Source organism: Halichoerus grypus, chromosome 3 (assembly GCF_964656455.1).
Source record: "Halichoerus grypus chromosome 3, mHalGry1.hap1.1, whole genome shotgun sequence".
Lineage (NCBI taxonomy): Eukaryota > Metazoa > Chordata > Mammalia > Carnivora > Phocidae > Halichoerus > Halichoerus grypus.
The window spans coordinates 66,030,478-66,052,776 of record NC_135714.1 but is presented as its reverse complement, the minus strand read 5'-3'; the positions used below and the strand labels follow the sequence as shown (position 1 = coordinate 66,052,776).

The following is a 22,299-nucleotide window of genomic DNA, read 5'->3' as shown; positions in this document are numbered from 1 at the left end:
GGAGGAAACCAACAATTATTTATTTATCAACCCTGGGAGTGAAAAAGAATCCATTTACTAATGATTCTTGCTCCAAGTGGAGGAGGCTTTCATCTCCCCAGGCCAGTCCCTGTTAGACCTCGGACTATTACTTTAGATGGCATTATTGACTTTAAGGAACAACGTGGACTGCCTAGAAATCACTGCTTTTTGGCAGAAATCTAGATTCTAATTTACAATCTACAAGTGAGTCAGTGTAGCATTTATTAAAACCAGTTAGCAAAGATCTTCTGTCTTTTTGATGTACTAATCAAAGATCGAACTCAATTATTTTCTTTACCCAATTAGTTATGCACTTTGTCCCAAATCCACACTTTTATTTCCCCAGGGCGGCGGGGAAAGAGACCTAAGACAAATTTCTTGAAAGGAATATTCTTTTCTGCCCTGAACAGGTTGTGAGGATAAAGCTGATAGGCTGAATGATCTCAGTCACTTAATAGCAGCTCCTCCCCCTCCTTCAGCCAAAACACACTGATTGCTGGGTTCTACTGCAGTCATAAATAGGAATTATTGATGCACAAACAATAAAACTAAACAAATGAACAAAGAATTTGGCCACGCACCAATTTAGAACTGCAATGAAGAGCTGCTGTTTTGAGTTTGAACTTTAAAAGCCCAACCAGAGGCGCCTGGCTGGCTCAGTCGGTAAAGCGTGCGACTCTTGATCTCAGGGTTGTGAGTTCAAGCCTCACATGGGTGTGGAGCCACTTTAAAAATAAATAAATAAAAATAAAGGCCCAGTCAGCCTCATAATAAAAAATTTAGTAAAGAAAATAGGCAATTATTCTACTCTTTGTGTTCTTTTAATATAAATAGGGGATACTTATATAGCAAAGGACTATTCCAAATACCATAAACAACAGAAGGGTGGGTTTTAAAAATCTTTTCTAAAACTGTTAATAAAATCTAAAAAAATTTTTAAAGATTTTATTTATTTATTTGACAGAGAAAGAGAGAGAGAGCAAGCAGGGGGAGCGGGAGAGGGAGAAGCAGACTCCCTGATGAGCAGGGAGCCCCATGCAGGGCTCGGTCACAGCACCCTGGGATCATGACCTGAGCCGAAAGCAGACACTTAACCTACTGAGCCACCCAGGTGCCCCTAAAATCTAAAATTTTTAATGAAACTAAAAGACATATCTTCTGATCAGAACATTAATGTAGTAACAAATTGTTCAGTATATATAAAGACAGCTTTGAAATCACCCCACTGCCCAGAAGTCTTTCTCAAGCATGTATAATTAAATCATTACTTGGTTGAAAAGGACTTAATAACCGATAATCTGAATCTTGCCTCCATTAAACCTGTTAATAAAACTGTTAAAGGACCAGAAGCTTGTAATTTCCACCACCTTAAAATTTCGATTAGAATCTTTTTTTTCTTTTTTTTAATGTAGCCTCTATGACCAACGTGGGGCTTGAACTCAGAACCCTGAGATCAGGAGTCACACGCTCTACTGACTGAGCCAGCCAGTTGCCCATAGAATCTATTTTTGAAGGAAAATCTGCCTAGTCTGAGCTGATTAATAATGGCGTTAATAGGTAAAGAGGGCCGAGTGTGGTGTTTGGAATGCCATCCTGGAAGTTAGGAGTGTTGGGTTGAATTCATGTCTCCAAGTAGGTTTCTGTTTCCTGCTTAATTTCATCATCTGTTCATGATAAAATGATTTATCATCATATTACAAGTGGGAAGGCTAGCAGGGCTGAGACCAGAAGATGATACGTGTCCTGTGTTTACCAGGGAGAAATGAGTAACACAGAATATGGCCACTGACGCTCTTGCACTGGGCGCAAGGGAACAAACTGACCCGACAGGTCAACAAGGAGAGCCGTCTGTGTCTGCTTCAGCAGTGCTTTAGGGCTTGAGCCGAAGTTCTAGTACAATCCTATTCCCCCAAATTAAATGACATCCAGAGCTGCTAGAGTAATACTTTCCACTAGTCATTTTAAGTGTTTTTAAAGATTTTTATTTATTTATTTGACGGAGAGAGATTGAGTACAAGCAGGGGGAGTGGCCGAGGGAGAAGCAGGCTCCCCACTGAGCAGGGAGCCCGAAGCGGGGGCTCGATCCCAGCACCCTGGGATCATGACCTGAGCCGAAGGCAGACGCTTAACCGCCTAAGCCACCCAGGCGCCCTCACTAGTCATTTTTAAAAGAAATGAAATGTGCTGTCTTGGTATGTGGTCATTGTGTCCTAATATCCATACACAGTTAATAGCAAGTGTCTCCTGTGGTGCCCTGTGTTGAGGATTCTGGTCTTAACCTAGTGACCTCTTTATCTGATGATCACTTAGGGCTTATGTGGAATTTCTCCTTTCCGCTTCCTCCTCCTATTCCCATTTTAAAAAGTAGGAAGAAGTTGTGCTGATTTTTTCATCCTCTAGGATACTTGTTGTCATTATTAATAGACTCTGATATATTATAATTTCTAACTAGGTCCCTCAAACCATTAGGTTTGGACTCTTTCAACTCAAGTATCATTTATAAATTCTATGACCTCTAGTGGGAGTTAGATGAAGCATAAATATACTAAAAGCTAAATCAGAGCTGAACAATTTGAGATTTTATAAATTACAGTTTACTACTATTTTGTTTCTAAAATCCAAATCTTAACCAAGTTGTATACACCACTCTGATCAGAGGTACTTGGAACTGAAAATCAACTTGCTGAGCTTAACTTTGTAACTTCACATTATGACATTCAGCAAATATAGGAAATGCAAATTTATGGAAGGGTTTTCTTTATTAATGACTACTAATAAGGGCCTATAATGAAGATAAAAACCTTTAGCAAGGGGCACCTGGGTGGCCCAGTCGTTAAGCGTCTGCCTTCGGCTCAGGTCATGATCCCACATGAGTGGGATGTGGGATCCCACCTCGAGTCCCACATCGGGCTCCCTGCTCGGCGGGAAGCCTGCTTCTCCATCTCCCACTCCCCCTGCTTGTGTTCCCTTTCTCACTGTCTCTCTCTCTCTCTCTGTCAAGATAAATCAATGAAATCTTAAAAAAAAACAAAAAACCTTTAGCAAATAATTACCTACTTAATTGCTGTATAAATAGGATAATTCTTGAATTTCTAATTGTCTTCCCTGTTAAACCTTAATGTCAAAATAAATTGTCTTAGGAAGTAGAAAGTGCATTTCCTTATATGTAGATATAACTTATATTAACTGCAAGCACTCTTTTTCACTTATTTGTAGACTAACCTCTCCCAGCTTTTCATATAAATATGAAAATACCCCTGCACTAAGCAATTACTAAAAGGGGATTCTTATATTCATGGCTTGGGTATGGACCATCCTCAAGGTTACTATTAGAAGTCAGGTTTGAGGTGTGCCTGGCTGGCTCAGTTGGAAGAGCATGTGATTCTTGATCTCAGGGTTGTGAGTTCGAACCCCACATGGGGTATAGAGATTACTTAAATAAATAAAACCTTAAAAAAAAGAAGTCAGGTTTAAATCTAGGTAAATTCCTTCATTCTTTCTGATTCTCCCATAACAATTTGCTTCAAAAGATGGAGTGGGCTTTCAAAGTGAGTAACATCATAGAAGTATTGAGCTTTCATCATATAATCAGCGTGATTTTTAGTACATACCAAGCCTCCAGATCCATGTTAAAATTCAGATTTCATAATTTGATTACTGTAACTGCTCTAATTTAGATCGACTATCCTTGTCCTTTGACAGTGGACACCTCCAGATAGAATTAGAGGGAAGTGGGAATAAACCAATAATCAAGGGATTTGTACACTTGCCTTGTCTTCTTCCTATCCCCAGGAATGATTTCTGGCACAGGGACCAGCAGGTGTGTCTGGAGGTGGACCCATCTTCTTCCCTGTGTCTTCCTGCCGTGTCTGCTCTAACACTGTGAAACTAAAGGGGGGGGGTGAATTAGTGAACTCTTGAGCCATGGATTGTCTTTATTCCTGTCTTAATTGTTGTGTGAGGCCTCTGCGATGTTCTCCTAAGCCAGTGTGTCCTGGGATGACCTTGTTTTTGAAAACTCTGTGAACAACCCTTGCACCACTCAAATAACATATAGCACTGCTGTTTCAACTCCTCTCTGCCTCCCCCAGGGTAGGCATAATAAAACATCCAAATAATCATAAGCATCACGTGAAAAATTTCTTTTAGAAATTATCTGCCATTTCAGAGACTTAAAAATGCACCATGGCGCAAAGTTTAATCTTGCACATTGGAGCTTTAGAACTCTGCCTCAGAATCTAGCTGCATGATTTAGATTTTTAAATGTTAACATTTTGTTTTATCCCCAGCTCTCGTGGTAGCTGTTCTGCGCTTCATACAGCTGAAACCCAAGGTTTTAAATCCATGGCTGAATATTAGTGGATTGGTGGCGCTGTGTCTGGCCTCCTTTGGAATGACCTTACTTGGTAATTTTCAGGTACTTCATTTGGCCTTTTTCACCTCCTTCTCCCCCTTCGCCTAGAGGATGGTCATAGCCACTGATTCTGCACAAATCTTTTAAATAATGCTAGTGGTGGTTCCTATTAAGCACAGGTCCTCCAGCAGTCAGTCCTTCTGTTCTTCGGGCCCGTCTGCTGATGTTCGCATTGCATGTGTGAGGGTGCTCACTCTGCACTGGAAGTACAGCACAGCTATGGGGAAAAGTAGCCTCTACAATCGCTGTGTATCTTCTACAGAGGATTTCAAAGTGCTTTATACTTTTTCTCATAAAAATTGTCTCCTGATGTAACTTTCTAGAAAACTAATATGATCATGGCCTTTCTAAAATTAAACACTGAAGGGGCCCCTGGGTGACTCAGTTGTTAAGCGTCTGCCTTCTGCTCGGGTCGTGATTCCAGGGTCCTGGGATCAAGCCCCGCATCGGGCTCCCTGTTCAGCGGGAAGCCTGCTTCTCCCTCTCCCACTCCCCCTGCCTGTGTTCCCTCTCTCGCTGTGTCTCTCTCTGTCAAATAAATAAATAAAATCTTTTTAAAAATTAATTAATTAAATTAAACACTGAATATCCTTTTTGGATGAAAGCTTGCATTTCATAAGAGCAAGCTCACGTGGGACTCAAGTTTGCAAACACAGAATTTCTCTAGAACACCTAGGACTTGTATAAAGATCTACTAACACTAACTCTTCTGCCCAGACATTTAGAAGCCCGAGATCACAACATTTAAGAATCATTTCCCTAGGGGTGGCTCAGTTGGTTGAACATCTGGCTCTCAATCTCAGCTCAGGTGTTGATCTCAGGGTCATGAATTCAAGCCCCGTGCTGGGCTCCACGCTGGGCATGGAGCCTACTTAAAAAAAAAAATTCCCTTGCCAAGACCATCATCCACCTCTGGACTCGAACGACTCCATTTGTAAGACAGACGAGGAGCCCCCCCGCACTGGAACAGTGGTTGTCTGATTGCCCATGGCTCGTTCCCTTCCCAGTGTCCTCCAACCTCTGCTTTATATCCTGGTGAGAAACTTCCTCCATCCTGACACCTCTCCCCGTCTGTGGAGTGAAATCCAAATGGCAGAGGCATTTAAAAATATAGGGTAGTGGATTTTCTAAAACTGTCTCTCGTTCCACCCCTCAGTCCCGGTAATTCATTACACCAGGAAAACTCATTCCCCAGCACTTCGCCTGGCACAGAGGAGCAATGGAATAGTTACTTTTGAATCGATGGGTCGTTTGACAGATTGGCAGTCCCACTCGTTCTTTTACTACTCTAGGGCCCATCCCCTATCAAGCCAGACTTACTGAGTGGCTGCTGCCTGCCTGTGCTGTAGGGGCTGTTTATAAACCTATTAACCTATTAACTCTATAAAAACCAGGGCCTGGATGGAAGTTACTGGGTAGACCTTTTGGTCTTTCCTAAAGTCCAGAGATTGGGTTGTTTTGGTGAACCACAAATACTCAAAACCATGAATGATGACACGACATACGAAGAACACTTTCTGGAATATCTACAGAGAATACAAAGGAAACAACAAATTAGTTGCCTGTGAAGAAACCAAGTGGCTAGCGTATGGGATGGGAGACAGAGTTTTCCATCTGTACTCTATAATTTTTTAAAGTTTGAACCATGTAATTATATAATCTATTTTTTAAATTAAGTTTAAAATAATAAATGAATGGACTGTGTATATAACATGGAAAACCAATTGCCTAGAAGTAAAATTGTATTTGAGGAATTGTTATTTAAAGTAAGATTTGGGGTGCCTGGGTGGCTCAGTGGGTTAAGCATCTGCCTTCAGCTCAGGTCATGATCTCAGGGTCCTGGGATGGAGTCCTGAATCAGGATCCTTGCTCGGCGGGGAGTCTGCTTCTCCCTCTGCCCTCACCCACCCCTCGTGCTCTCGCTCTCTCTCTCTGACAAATAAATAAAATCTTCAAAAATAAATGAATAAATAAATAAATAAATACACGTGTCCTCCGCATTAAAAAAATATGTAAATAAATAAAGATTTGAAAATATGTCTTTTGAGCTAAGAGAGAAAAAAAGTGGCTTCTTCCAAAGAGGAAAAAATACTACAGCCAAAAACAATAGAAAAAATTGTAAAAGGAAAGCAATATTGATTTGATGCAACCATTATTCTCACAGCAATGTCAAACAATAAAACATCTGAAGACAATGGCAATTCAAAAAAATATTTTACTATGTTGTAAGAGCCGTCTCTTCAACTATAGATTTTATTTTCTTATATGTGTAACTAAAAAATATATAATTGCTAAAGATGTTTTAAGGGACCAGTATATTATTTTTTTTAAAGATTATTTATTAGAGAGAGAGAGAGAGCGAGCGAGCACAAGCAGGGGGCAGAGGGAGAGGAAGAAGCAGACTCCCCGCTGAGCAGGGAGCCTGACACGGGGCTCAATCCCAGGATCCTAAGATCATGACCTGAGCGGAAGGCAGACATTCAACCGACTGAGCCACCCAGGCGCCCCGTGACCACTATATTAAAAAAAAAGTGACCAGTATATTTTTGACATCAGTAGGCAATGATTTGGAGTTACGTCTTTAACCCTCAAATGAAATAACCCAAATGGGTCTCCTGTAACCTATTAACTCTATAAAAGCCTTGACCAGGAATCTTCAAACACTAATGTCCTTTAATGGATCTACAAATATGGAAAAAGCTTTTAGGTGACAATTTTCTTATTATAAAAGGAAAATTCAACAAAATCCCATTAACAATGAATTGGTCACATTACACAGTCCAGTTTTGTAGGAGTAAGTGTTGTTAGCTGTCTATGTCAGTAAAATCTTGACCCGCTTAGAGTATATCCTCTTCGATCACTAAATACACAGGCAGATCCCGGGTCTCATTTCTTAGTCTGGAAAACAAAGTTTGGGGTGTATGTTTGTAGAAACTGACATTTCTCTTTTTGGTGTAACTGTTTTTCTTTTGCTTTTCTACACTTTTCTGGAAAATAAATTCAAGGATAGATTACCCCTGCCTGAGTGGGTTATTCTAAACAAATATTTTGAGGTCTGGGGGTACTATTTATTTCCTTTTCTCCCCCCTCAGAGTTCAGACCATTTGAGAACAGACACAAAGAGCCAGTGAAGATGAAGGACTCCACTCTTTCCAAAATCTATCATCCCATTATTGAGACATCACTTTACCTATTTTTTTTCTCCCTCAGGTGTTCCATTGGCCATCATGTCTTTTCTAAATGGGCCTCCTTGTCATTATCTGTTCATCCCTTAGCTCACGAATGATGAAGAAATCCACAATGTCGGAACGTCCTTGACCTTTGGATTTGGCACGTTGACCTGCTGGATCCAGGCTGCACTGACGCTCAAAGTCAACATCAAGAATGAAGGACGGAAAGTTGGAATTCCACGAGTTATTCTCTCAGCATCCATCACTCTCTGTGTGGTCCTCTGTATCCTTTGAATGTGAAAAGAAGGTGCTTTGACAGTGAGAGTAAAACCCAGACACGTAGATGAGAAAATCGCCATTTCCAATTGGTTAGGATATTGGTCAGATTATCTCAGAATCTTAGACAAAAGACAACAGTAATGGATATAAAAACAAAAACTCTCAGGCCTCTTTTTTATGCCAAAGAGGAGATGGAGAACTAAAAATAAAACAAGCTCTGCCTTCTCAAAATTGTTTCTATCTGTAGCAATGGTGTTCCTTATCATTAATGATGTAAAAGTTTCCCTTGATGAAAAGCATAACGAAGATGCATAACGAAAATGGGGATTGTTTTTCCCTTACATCTTAAAAAAAAAGTTAATTTGTGACTTTATTAACGGCCCTGTTATTTCGTTTAATTTGCAAAGGAGAACGTGGCAGGCCTCCTGTGTCACACCTTGGACTTCAGCTTATCCACTCAGTAACGAGCAGAGAAACCAGGAAAAGCTTAACCCCAAACACATCCCAGGAGACTAGCCCGGGAGGGAGCACGGTGACCCCACCTACCGGTGGCGTGGCCCAATAGAAGCCGGCCAGTTCCAGTGCGACCAATCAGATCAGCCACTCGTTCTGTGGGGCAGAGTGATCTTAAGTGTTCACTCCAATGGGTTCTCCTCAGAAACCAGAGAGGAAGGGAATAAGGTTCATAGCTAACCCCATTACATCTTCGGGCACGTAATCGCCAACATTTATTAGGCTCTTACCATGTGCTAGGCGTTATTCTAAGCACTTTAAATGGATCAACTCTTTTAATCCTCCTTTAACAAGAATAGTAAGGACAGAGATAATTTACCCAAGATCACACTCTGTATGCAGTGATCTCGACTTAAAACTCAGGCACAGTTTGAACTCTTCCCCACCACACCCTTTCGCCTTAGGAAAGTGGCTTTAAAACATGAAAACGTTTGTGGTTCGGAGATGTCCTGTAGTTACTGGAGCCTTTGAGGTCTTTATTTCTTCTTTCCTAACTGCCAACCATGTGACTGGTTTTTTGAAGTTCTGCAGCACCTTAGAGAACAATTAAGGACTGGAGAATCAAGCCAAAACTCGTGCTTATGGCTAGCCACTTGATAAAATATTTTATGAGTAGAAAGGTCAGAATTCTGGTATGAGATTTGAAGATTTATCCCTTCCCCACTAACTTAAGTAATAATATTGCTTTGCCGTTATCTTGAGCCCTCAGTCAGAAGAGTATGTACAGACTTTATTTTGCGTTTTCAGCTTATACCAAACAATCCTGACCTGTGTTGTTTCTGAACATTTGGAACCCTGTCTTGGTTCCCAGGTGAACAGATCCAGGCCTTCTCAGGACAGCAGAGTCTGGCTGAAGTAGTTTCACCGTATTCTTTTGCTCTCTGAAAATTTCCCAAGATTTTAAGTGTAAGTTCTGAAGATAGAGCTAATTCCAAGGGAGCATTTCTGATTTTTCTTAAAAAATATATTTAGACCTTGGCCTCTTGGCTTCTTACTAAAGCATGCTTTGAAACGCTCTCCTTCCCAGCTCCTACCGCCTATATACTGGTGTGTGTGCGTGTACACTCCATAGAGATTCAGGCATAGGAGTCTCATTTGTTGTTTTAATAGTGAAAACTAGCAGAAAAGGAGGAGGGGCCGCTTACACATTATTAGCACCGTAGAGACAAAGCTTCGATGTAGGTGATTAGTGATTTGATATGTTCAAAATTGTTTCTGCAGATAGAAAGATGACTATGAATCCAGTCACTTGCAGTGATTTTTTAAAGAGAGAGTTCTTTTTCTGGCCAACTAATTTTTGGGGGAATTTTAATCCTCTTGCTAATCTCACAGATTAGGCGGCGGTACAGCTGCATGCCTGGCCCGGGAGTCCGAGTCCTTGTATTTGAATTCCGGCTCTACCAGTTAACACCTCGGTGACCTCAGGCAAGTTACTTGACCATCTGGACTCAGTTTCCCTACTTTTAAATGAACTGATGATAATAGGATTGCTGTGAGGATTAAGTTAGATTTTCCATGCAAGCACCTAGACGGATGTCTGGCACAAAGGAAGAGCTCAGTAATGTTACTTCGGATTATTCACGCAAGTCGTGTGTTCAGCAAGCTGTCAAGCTAAGTTCTGCTGATGGGGGCGGGCGGGGAGTGAGCCTTTTCTTGTAGCCTGTCCCTGTCCAGAAAAAAGCCCAGTTTTAATGAGGCTGATGGGGGTACTTTCCTTGACTGCTGCTCCCCAGATTTCATCCTCATGGCCCAAGGCATCCACATGTATGCAGCCAGGGTCCAGTGGGGTCTGGTCATGTGCTTCCTGTCTTATTTTGGCACCTTTGCTGTGGAGTTCCGGCATTACCGTTACGAGATTGTTTGCTCCGAGTACCAGGAGAATTTCCTAAGCTTCTCGGAAAGCCTGTCCGAAGCTTCTGAATATCAAACCGACCAGGTGTAACCTATCAGCTTTTCCTTGCCTGTGAGGTGGGTGTGCTGGGAGAAGGAGCCAGGAACACCCACAGGACTTGGTCCATAACCTCATCACACATTTTACACACACACACACACACACACACACACACACACACACACACACGTTCATGGCCACATTTGCCAAATGAGCTTTTCAGGGCAAGTTACTTCTTTAACGAAAAAGCACAAGCCCTTATGTGTCGAAATACATGCTGTTACACTGAAAATATATGCACGACAGAGCAAGAAGCTTGTGCATGATCACTTCTCTTTTCCCTCTCTCCCCCAGTACTCCCTGCTCTTCTCATTCTTTTCACGTATTTCAGACATTGTGATCACCCTACCACAGAGTAGGGCGGGCCAAATGTAACATGGGAATAATGCCAACTCCCAAAGTTGCCTTCAGATCCAAAGGGCTTGGAACCAGCTCATGAGGAAGTTCTGAATCTGGCACTAATACTCTTGAATGGACTGAGTATCATCAAGAACTTCCCCATAAAAACTCCCTTCGTCACTGTTCAGTGGTCAGCTGTTTGGAGTCAATGAGAGGAATATGCTACAAGCCCACTACCACGATTTGGACTTTACCGTGACTGAGAAATATTTCCAAATGTGAATATTCGTAGGGACGTGGTCTGCCAGGCATGGAACAAGATGGGGGCAGTGAGGGTATGGTTTCGTTTTTGCTTCCATAGTATGCTATGTATGGCTTTTGTTTTATATTTCATAGTTTGCCTTCTTTTTTTCTTTAAGTAACACCATGGGTCTCTCAAGACCTCATGGACAAAGAAGATGTAGGCCAAATGCAAGAGCTGAGCTTGTTTTAGGTTCAACCATGATAAAAGCAAAAAAAAAAAAAAGGTGACCTGCAGGCTTCATTTGCTGCTTTTATGTTCAAAGCTAAGAAAATGTTCACAGAAAAGCACAAAGAAATATTTGTGGAGGTAATAAGAAGAGCTCCTGCTGGACATTTACAAAAGGAGTCTTAGAGCATCTTGTTTTAAGTCCCGATCAAGGGAGAGCTACTTAATATGTATCTATAGCTCAAATTTAGTATTTGGTGGGGGAGGGGGGATTTAAGGGCTTTTTCACACTTGGAATTTGTAGAAACCAACTAAACAAATCGCCCTTCCCCCAAACCAACTGGCATGGCTGATCCGTTACTGCCCAACATACACGTTTCACCCACGAAGAGTTTAGAACGCAAACCATAGGCCTAGGCTTTTGAGGCTGTGCTTCATAAAGAGCAGAATTCCGAGTTCAAAATGCCCTGGAGTGGGCCACGTTGACAGACCCTCCATGAGTGCACTTTGTTTCAAGAAGTCCCCACATGTACTTCACAGGACCCTGGGATCTCATGGAATATAATGTGAAAAACATTGTTTTTTAATTCAACCCAAACTCAGATTCTTGAGGAAGGGGTCCATGACTTTTCATCTCTGTATTTCTCTCTGCCTCCCAGCACAGTGCCTGGCACGTAGAGGTGCTCAACAAATGTTGTTAAATAGAGTTACTGGTAATTTAAGCGTAGGAGAAAGGAGTATCAGAGAAAGATTCAAAGATGAGAGAACAGGTGACTGTTTCAAGCAAGACAGGAATGGAAAAAATCCTAGAGAAGGATCAGGTCAGGGTGAGAATACCTATGAGTGACAGGTGAAATGTGAGGAAAAGAATCAAGCAGAGAGCATTCTCCTAGGAAAAAGGCATCTTACTGTAAATAGTCCAAGGTGACATTTATTATTTTTGAATACTGCTTTTGGGTTTGTTTTTTCATTTTTATATTTTAAAAATTTTATCAGGAAACAAAGATTTATGAAGTTTTCTTTTACTCTACACAATCCAAATTAAACAGCTTTTGGTGATGCACTGTACACTTTCTTAAGAGTATATCTAAATAGCACAGTTTAGCAAAATCAAGCAATGACTGGCATTATTCATTGGGATCTGACCACTAAATAAAATTCTTTTATGCAGAATTATGATTTGTCTCTTACACTAACATTTCTTCTGTGATACTGATACTAAAGTCCATCAGACATTCTGTTGAAAATATACTTCAGTGGGGCGCCCGGGTGGCTCAGTCAGTTAAGCGTCAGCCTTTGGCTCAGGTTATGATCCCGGGGTCCTGGGATCGAGTCCCGTGTCGGGCTCCCTGCTCAGCGGGGAGTCTGCTTCTCCCTCCCCTTCTGCCCTTCCCCACCCTCGTGCTCTCTCGCTTTCAAATAAATAAATAAAATCTTAAAAAAAAAAACAAACCAGAAAATATACCTCAGTGTTATATTGGTAGCATATTTCTAGCGTGTTTTCCAATACCCACAGCCAATTCTCTGATTCTCTGGACACCAACTGGATGTCCTACAATTCAGTTCAATTCTAACACTACCCAGAGTTACTGTCAGTCCCACAAGACTGCCCTCACTCACTTCAGATGCTAGTCCCAAGTACTGGGTCCCAGGTTACCCACACTTCTTTCCAACTTGGTTATTAAATTGGTAGGGAAGGGGGGGGTCCCACAACTCCCTTCTAAGTTAGATAATTTGCTAGAATGGCTCCAGGAACTCCAGAAAACACTACTTCCATGCGCCTGCTTATTATAAAGGATACAACTCAAGAACAACCAAATGAAAGAGTCAGATAGGGCAAGGAAGGGGAGAGATGCAGGGGTATGCCATCCTCCCAACAATTCCATGTGCTCACCAACCCAGAAGCTCTCTGAATCTCTCTGTGCAAGAGTTTACAGAGCTCAATTTCCAGCACCCTCCCCCACATCTGCTTCTGGAGGTTGGTCAAGAGGTCTAATCCCTTGGTCTTTCTGGTGACCAGCTCAATCCTGAGGCTATCTGGGAGCCCCCTCCCTAAGTGACCTCATTAGCATAAAATCGGGCTTATGAATAACACAAGTCACTTCTACCACTAGGGAAATTTGAAGAGTTTTAGCAGCTCTGTGGCAGGAACCTAGGACAAAGACCAAATATATTTTTGTTTTAGGCCACATATATAAATCAAGATCAAGATTATAGTACTTCCTAGGAGTTAAGAACCACGGGATTCTTCTCAGAGGCCAAAACCAGGGACTCTGTGTTTGGAATGAGCATGCCTGGAGGATCTAATGCAGACAGCCCAGAGAACAAAGTTTGAAATGAACTAAACTTCGTTTTGGTAGTCCAACTAGGTCTCTTGAAGAAAAGTTCTCCTCCTAGTTAGGAGAGCAATATCTCTAAAACAACGTTAACATTTTAAAGGTTCCATCGTTTTCTATTGAATGGAGAACTGACTGTGGGTGAAGTTTGACCACCTGTTACTGGGTCTTCTTTGCCCCTGGTGTGGGAAAGTGAAACTTTCATATCCTAGACTTGGTCATCTGCTGGTTATAATGGAGACTGGAACATTAGTTCATTTTTGCTTAGGCATTGCGTCATTTGGGGTACGTTGGGTTTTGCTGTCCCAAAATAAAAGGAATAAAACTTAAGTTCACTTCTCATACGAGAGGTCTATCCAGGGTTGGCAAGGGGACCGTGCTCGGTGCTATGACTCGGACCCTGGCTGACAGAGGCTTCATCCCCACATATGCTTCGCCGCCGTTGCCGACAGAGCACTGGTTCTCGACGATTCTACTAGAAGTGACAAACATCATGTAGCTTACATTTCATTGGTTAGGACACATTGCACAGTCTTATCCGAGAGCCACGCTCTCGCCATGCGGCCAGATGGGAGGAACATTTTTGTGAACAGCCTATGACTGCCACAGGGTTCACATTAAGTTTTTAAGACTTCTTTGGTCACTGTCATTCCTTTGAAGCAGGAGTAATGAAGAATCAGTGAAGAACCATCATCCTAAAGAAATTGGGGAAAGGTGTGATCTATGGAGTTGAGATAGAGCACCAAATCACAATATGAAGAACCATGCAAATAATAAATGAGAGAAATGCAATTCCACGGAACATCTTGACCACATCTACATTGTTTCCCCAGAGCAATGGGGATCAACAGTTTGGGGGAAGAGAAGCATTCTGCATATGAAAGAAGCTGGATTTCACAATCCTCAGCTTCCTATCAGTTCAGATTCCCTATTATGAGGGCTCCAACAAACAGCAAATACCCAAATATGAAGTCCAAAGAAGGGAGCATGTGTGACAAGGCTAGGTCCCTCACTGGAAAAGCAAAGGTCTTTTCATCAGCATAAAATATGCTTTTATTTCTCCTATCTTAGAAAAAAAAGTCCCCAGGTGCCTAGCTGGCTCAGTCAGTAGAGCATGCGACTCTTGATCTCAGGGTCATGAGTTCAAGCCCCATGGTGGATGTAGAGATTACTTTGAAAAGATTTTTTAAAAGTCCCTATTTGCTGTCTCCAGTCCCTCTCTAATTCTCTCTTGAACCCAGCCTAATCTTTGGAGCTCTTACTTCTGCCACTTCGTGGAACTGCTTTACTCATTCTCCAGAGACATCGTGATAGTATATACGATGGTTAGTTCTTTTACAACCTTATCTAGACCCATAAGCACTACTTCGCAATTTGATCAATCCCTCCCTTCTCTGCTTAAAACGTTTTCTTCACTTTCCAGAGATCATTCCCTCTTAATTCATTTCCTGCTTCACTGTCCATGCCTCTGCATCCTTTGCTGGGCCTTCTCCCTGACATCTTCACATTGGAGTGTCCCATGCCTCCGTCCTTGGAACTCTTCCTTTCCTATCTACATCCACTCTGCTGGTGACTTCATCCAGTCTTCTTCTTTTAAATGCTGCCACATGCAGACCTCTCCCAATTCACCGGCTCAGACTTTTCTCCTGGATATTCAACTAACTTGTGACATCTCCACTTGTCATGTCAAGTACAGTAAGTCCTAATCTTTAGACTCATTCCTCCCAGAGTCTTCCCATCTAAGTTAAGGACAACTCATCTTTCAGTTGCTCAGACTGAAACCTTAAAGTAATCTTAAAGTATCTCCTCTTCCTCTCACACCCCACATCTGCCAGCAAATCCAGTCTGCCCTATCTTCAAATTATTCTAGAATTCATCCACTGCTACCCCTTGGTCCAGGTAACTTCCATCTCTCATGGACTTATGTAATAGCCTACAAAAACTAGTCTCTCACTTCCATCATTCGCTCCCTTCAGACTGTCCTCAACACAGCAAAATGCTCTTGTTAAAAGCTAAATGAGATCATCAACACTCCCCTACTTAAAACCCTCCAATGGCTTCTCTTGTACTTAGGCTAAAAACCCCAAGCACTAAAATGCCCTGCAAAGGCCAAGAAGACCTGTCTCTCCACCTTTCATTCTCTTTATTCCATTCTCTCTGCCTCTTTAGGTTCCTCCAGTAGCCAGCATGCTCTGACCTCAGGACTTCTGCACTTGCTGAAACCTCCATCCTGGACGATCTTCCCCCAGACATTTACATCTCACCTTCTTTACCTCCTCCAAAGTTACCTTCTTACCGAGGCCTACCTGACCTCTAAAACTCAACCCCCTCAAGCGGAACGCAGCACGACTGCTCTTTCCAGCTTTATTTTGCTCAACAGCATTTTATAAACATGGTCCTGTGATTAGTTAAAATTCTAACGTGCATAACACTGTCTTACACGTTTTACTTAGTTCATTATCTCATTCTCTCTACCCCAAAAATGCAAGCTCCATGAGGGCAGGGATTTTTTTCTTTTTTTAGGGCAGAGATTTTTGCCTGCTCTGTACCTGAGGCAGAGGAAGGCTTGGACTCGGTTCCCATCAACCCTAACCACCCAAACCCAGCAGTCCCACAGAGCTCTGCCCTTTGAGTAGTCCATCTTCTACCATAGCTAAAACTCTCTGCCCCTTGAATAGTATTATCTTGCAGGAATGTGAAGGGAGGATGCTCACTGAAAGGAGGGACTACAAAGACTGGTGAAGACTGGACCAAACCAGTCTGTGCCAAGATGGACCCCAGTGCTGAACTTCCTCCACCTACTTCCTCATTATAAATACTAAAAATCATGCCCAGGGTGGAGAGGTGACATGCTAAGAGAGACGGGCGAATCATACAGAAGCATGTTCCGTCCACTGTGCCTGCACCCCCAACCTCCTGTCTCTCCCTGCCCCAACGTGCTTAGATGTCCCCCTCTCCCACCTCAACCCCCCTGAAAACTCTCCCTGGCCTTTGGGCTGAGAGTCAGCCTGCAGGACACTTGCCCATTATGCTGTATCCCTTGTGCATAAGCCCTCACAAAAGCCTTGCCTGGAATTCCCTCTGGCCTCCTGTCAATTTCCATGGCTTAGGGAGCCCAAGGACCCACGTCTCTCACATACCTGGTCACTAAACAGTGCCCGGCACAGAGCTCAGTGGTTCATAAATACTTTCACAATAAAGGACTGGTAGCTGCCCGCTTTTCCTTTTTTTTCTCTTTTTTAAAGACTTAATCTCTTATATATGAGCTGCTTGGGGCACCTGGGTGGCTCAGTTGGTTAAGCGTCTAACTCTTGATTTCGAATCAGGTCATGATCGCAGGGCTGGGAGATGGAGCCCCGCATGGGCTCTGCACTGGGCGTAGTGCCTGAGGATTCTCTCCCTCTCCCTCTGCCACCCCCTGCTCGCACAGTCTCTCTCTCTCTCTCTCAAAAAAAAAATGTGAGCTGCTCAACATTCAAGTTATTTAGGAAACAATGGTGATATAGTGAGATTTCAGAGGATGCAATCGTTCTCCTGCTTCCCATAGCAAACAGCTTTCTGTGTCTTGAGGAAGTTCTACATTATAAAAAGGGTCATTTCTTATAATGTCTGCTGTAACTAGTACATGTTAAAGACCCACGTTCTAAATAGGGCCTGAAATAATCCTCTACAAACTCTGTCAGTACCAGACTTCCTCTCGTGTAGCTTCAAAAATAAAATAGTAGGGATAACTGGGTCCTTACCTCATGAAAACTGCATTTTTTCATGTTTTTATGGTAAGAAGCTGAGCTGACCCTGCAGGCTATATTCAGATTTTTAAACTTAACTCATCAAAAACTCTCCCTACAAATGCTGTTTGGGTCAGGACAAAGAAAAAGCTGTAAGCTGTTGCATGAGTATTTCCAGAGAAAGCAGCACGAAGGGATTTATTTAACAGTCAATATTAGAATAATATCTAATACCACTAGACTTCTGTAAGCCAAATTTAGCTTTGTAGCCAGGGACAGTTAAGAGGAGCTGGAGGAAAAGGGCTTGGACCCAACACAGGAACAAAGTCAGGTGAGGGAGTAACAGTACCCCAGAGACAGACTGGGTGACTCACCTTTTGCATTGCCCTGGTAGGAGACAGTGGTCTCAAATTACAGGGGACTTCCAGATCATATCTCTAATTCTGTTAGGGATGGGAAGGAAGGAACAAACTGGTGGAGGCATGAGGAAAAAGATAATGGGCATCACTTGTTGCCTCTGTCAGGAGGGTGAAGGGAAAGGAAAAATCAGACACTCTGTGTTTCCAGGCCTGGGCTTTTGGGAAGATGGGGACACTTGCAACGTCTAGCAGAACAAGAGATGCCGCTGTCTGGAGGGAGGGGTGAAGAATGCCATAATCTCGACACTCCTAACTGCTGCTTCGGCATAGCCCTTTCACAGCCCAGCTATACTGGAAGGGAGGAAGAAGTGTGTCCCCTGCTCAGCACCATTTAACCCACCAGTGACTGTTCCAATTACTGTGGTTGCCCAACCAATCACCAGAAAACGCAGCGGCATAAAATCACCATTTACTATGCTCGCAGAGGCTGGGGGTCAGAAATTCAGACAAGGCATGGCAGAGACAGCCCGTTTCTGCTCCTCGAGGTCTGGGTCTCAGCAGGCAGACTTGAGGGCTGGCCGTCAGTTGGGGGCCCTAGTTCCTCTCGTCCTGGTCTCTCCACCTGAGTGAATTTGGGCTCCTTCACAGCATGGAAGCTGGCTTCCCCAAAGCAAGTATCCCGACCCCAGCTCCTACAGAAAGGATATGGATGCTGTAGCCTTTTTATAACCTAGCCTGGAGAGTCAAAGTCCTAGCGTGAAAAGAGCAGGTGGGAGGACAGCAGTGAAAACGGAGGAGTAAGGAACACCAAAGTCCTTCCCTCCAAAACACCAACATACACACTGGCAAAACCCGCCAAAATCAACTCTTTCAGCATTCTGGAAACTAAGTAAAAGCTTGCAGCAACCAGGGGGATGCTCAATCAAGAAAATCTAGCTGACTCTCAGTAAAAACAGAGAGCTTTGTGGTGTTTTAGCTTATCCTGGTCCCACGCCAGGCCCCCAGCTCAGTGGTGGCCTTGAAAGTAACAGCCTGTATTTCTGGTGCAGGAAAGAGTACCAGAAGGAGAACAATGGGCCTCATTCACTGGGAATTATGCTTTTGAACTATGTATCAATCAGCCTGGGCTGCTATAACAAAATACCACAGACAAGGGGTTTTAAACAACAGAAGTTTGTTTTCTCACCCTTCTGGAAGGCTGAGAAGTCCAGGGGTTCTGGCTGATTTGATTTTTGGTGAGGGTTCCCTGGTGTGTCTCTTTTTCCTCTTATACAGGTTATCAATCTGATTGGATTAAGACCCCACCCTTACAACCTCACTTAACTTTACCTCCTAAAAGCCCAAATCTCCAAATCTCCAAATAGTTACACGGGAGGTGAGGGCTTCCCAACATACGAATTTGAGAGAGGTGGCAGTGGGGGGCACGAGAAACCCAATTCAGTCCATAGCAACCTGTTCGGTGGCTCCTTGGAGGACTGGCTCAAAGGGTTCACCTTTATCTTAGGTAACTAAGAATTCTGCCAGTGCCAAGGGAGCTACCGACGGGCATGTGTCGAAACCATTTAAAGGCAAATGTGTTAGTCACAGCTACCTGGAGCAATGGATAACAGTTAGGGCGAACAATCGAGGAACGGAAAAGCTTGAGAGGAAAGAGTAGAGAATGAGATGCTTTGGCAAGTAAGGGCTTTGGAAAGCTCTGACATTTCCCGGGTGTTATGCGTTGAACTGTCACCCCCCAAAAATATATTGAAGTCCTAATCCCCAATACTTCTGAATGTGACCTTAACTGGAAATAGGCTCAATGCAGATGTAATTAGTTAAGATGAGGTCGAGCTGGAGTAGGGTGGGCCCCTAATCCAACAGTACCCCAGTGCTTGTGAGCCAGCCACGTGAAGATGGAGAGGAAGAGGGCAAATGGCTCACAAAGATGGGAGGTGGAGCTACAGCAATGTGTCTATGAGCCAAGTAACGCTAAGGCTTGCCGGCTGTCATGAGAAGCTCAGAGGCATGGCAGGCTCTCCTTCAGTGCTTCCAGAAGGAACCAACCCTGCCAACACCCTGATTTCAGACTTTCGGCATCCAGAACTGAGATAATAGATTTGTTTCTTTAAGCCACCCTATTAATTGTTCTTTGAAGCCCTAGGAAACTAATACAAATAGGTCAGTTTTAAAAGAAGGTATATTTGTTTGTAACTCCTTTTTTTCCTCCTGATTTAAAAGACATGACACAGGGCGCCTGGATGGCTCAGCTGGTTAAGCGACTGCCTTCGGCTCAGGTCACGATCCTGGAGTCCCAGAATCAAGTCCCACATCTGACTCCTGCTTCTCCCTCTGACCCTCCCCCCTCTCATGTGCTCTCTCTCTCAAATAAATAAATAAAATCTTAAAAAAAAAAAAAAAGACACAACACAGAGCAGTAATTCTAAATCTGGTGATGGGCACACAATGTACAAAGATGTCACTTGGACCACGACATAAGCAGGGGGAGAGGAAAGCTGGCTGGGAGTAAGCTGGATGTGTATCTTATTACCAGACAAAATTGAAGGGACAAATGGTTCAACAATAATAGATGGAGCACTCAGTATTCTGCACCTCAATAATGGACTAAACAACTAGAGAGAAGATGAATGAGGCAACAGAAGACTGAAGCAACACTATCCACCAACCAGACCTTAACAAACACCTCCAGACCTCTACCCGACAGCAGCCAAATATGCATTTTTCTTCAGTGCACAAAGAACATTCTCCAGTACAGACCATATGCCAGGCCACAAAACAAATCTTGATACATTTTAAAAGATCATACAAAGTATGTTCATACAAAGTAAATGGCATGAAATGAGAAATCAATGAACAGAAGGAAATTTAGACAGTTGACAAATATGTGGCACCTAAACAACGCCCTCTTAAACAACCAATGGTCTAAAAAGAAATCACAAGGGAAATTAGAAAATACTTTGAGACGATGAAAACAAAACGCAACATACCAAACCTACAGGATGCCGTGAGAGCAGGGCTGGGAGGTAAATTTAAAGCTATGAGTACATTGAAAAAGAAGAAAGATCTCAAGGCAATAACCTAACTTTCCCCCTGGAGGAACTAGATGAACAAACTAAATGCAAAACAAGCAGAAGGAAAGAAAGAAGAGAGTGGAGATAAATAAAAATACAGAATCCGTGAAACTACAAGTTGGTTCTTTGAAAACAAAATGGATACAAACAAAACTGATAAACCTTTAGCTGCACCTTCCCTCCTCAACTTTTGTTCCTAGCACTGAAGACACTGCACTTGTCTCATCCAAGGGCCACGGCCATTCACAACTTACTTGAATTCTTGGCGGCATCAGACACACCCAAGCACCCCCTTCTTTACTGGGCTCTCCTGCCCACTCTCTTGGTTTTCGTCCCTCGGTGCCAAACCATTTCTAGCTCCTTTGCTGCCTCTCTCCTTGCTGTTCTCTACTGTCGGAAACTAAGAGCTCTGTCCAGGTTCTCAATCAACAAACTTTTCTTATTTGGCCACAGCTCAAGGCTTTGTTGTTGTTGTTCACTGTTTATTGACTGCCTCCCCCAAGAACGTATGCACCTGGAGAGTAGGATAGGACTTTGACCCCTTACAGCAAATTCATTACAGATGCCCTTAAATAGAACAAATGTTAACAGTTTGTACATTTTGCCCCCAGGATTTCTCCCAGCTGCCCCGATTTCTTTTATGCATGTGCACACACAGACACATAAGACACGTTACATGGTTTGTTTGGTTTTTTAAAAACACATACCTCAACATTGATATTTGAATGAATGACTTGGGCTAAATCTAAATGACTTGGGCAAAGAAGGTGAATTCTACTCCTGCTGGTTACTCCAATGTGTTAGCAAAAACTGAAAATGATTCTTAAATATTAGGTTAAAGATAATAACATTGTGCCATCTGGGGCTCAAGTAGTGGGATAATAAATTTGGCACATATTATATTCAACTCTGTACTCTGATGGGAATTTTTTTTTTTAAGATTTTATTTATTTATTTGACAGAGAGAGACACAGCGAGAGAGGGAACGCAAGCAGGGGGAGTGGGAGAGGGAGAAGCAGGCTTCCCGCTGAGCAGGGAGCCCGATGCGGGGCTCGATCCCAGGACCCTGGGACCATGACCTGAGCCTAAGGCAGATGCTTAACGACTGAGCCACTCAGGCGTCCCCTGATGGGAATTTTAAACCTGAAAACAAGTCCTTTTTCATACTGCAGTTGGAAAAACTGGCTATCCAAAAATGGGTTTTTGTTATTTTTATGTGACTTAGGGAATAAAGGGGAAGAGGAATATTAATGGGTGGATTTTATTCAGGATTATTGCCATTTTTTCCAAACTGCTCTGACTCCTGCAACATCATGCTACAGGCTTTTAAGGATAATGAACTTTACTCATTTGTCTCTCCTAAGGCCACCTGTTAGCTACATCTGCTATATCTGGTGGCCTCACACTTGATAAGGTCTCTGGAGAAACAGCACCATCTGCTGGGCAAAGACTGCTGTGCATCCATCTCAGCAAATCGCCAGCTGCTCTCAATCTTTACTTTTCCTTGTGCAACTCCAAACTGGACATCAGTTCAGGTTAGCAACTAAGGCTTGTCTTCCAGAAGGCCAAACAGGAAGCCCTGCTACTCTAGAAATGCTGATACGATCAGAGAAACCCCTTTGTCTGAGGCTCCCCTTCTAAGAAATCAA

The 22,299-nt window shown here is 42.9% G+C and overlaps 1 protein-coding gene and 1 long non-coding RNA gene across 4 annotated transcripts in view; one reads left to right on the top strand and one right to left on the bottom strand.

The window, feature by feature from the left end:
* The window catches only part of TMEM150C (transmembrane protein 150C), a 69,216-nt gene extending 56,886 nt beyond the window's left edge, over window positions 1-12,330 (top strand). For all 3 annotated transcript variants that reach the window (XM_078068837.1, XM_078068836.1, XM_078068835.1), the window contains 3 exons: window positions 4,311-4,438; window positions 7,711-7,888; window positions 10,131-12,330. In XM_078068837.1, coding sequence (XP_077924963.1) covers window positions 4,311-4,438; window positions 7,711-7,888; window positions 10,131-10,339 — 515 coding nt within the window. In that variant the 3' untranslated portion in view covers window positions 10,340-12,330. The remainder of the gene's footprint in view (window positions 1-4,310; window positions 4,439-7,710; window positions 7,889-10,130) is intronic.
* Window positions 7,091-7,753, bottom strand: LOC118520130 (uncharacterized). Its single transcript, XR_004909553.2, has 2 exons — window positions 7,626-7,753; window positions 7,091-7,333 (listed from the first exon to the last, which is right to left on the bottom strand). It is a non-coding gene; the product is annotated as an uncharacterized LOC118520130 (long non-coding RNA).
* Window positions 12,331-22,299: the final 9,969 nt, after the last annotated feature.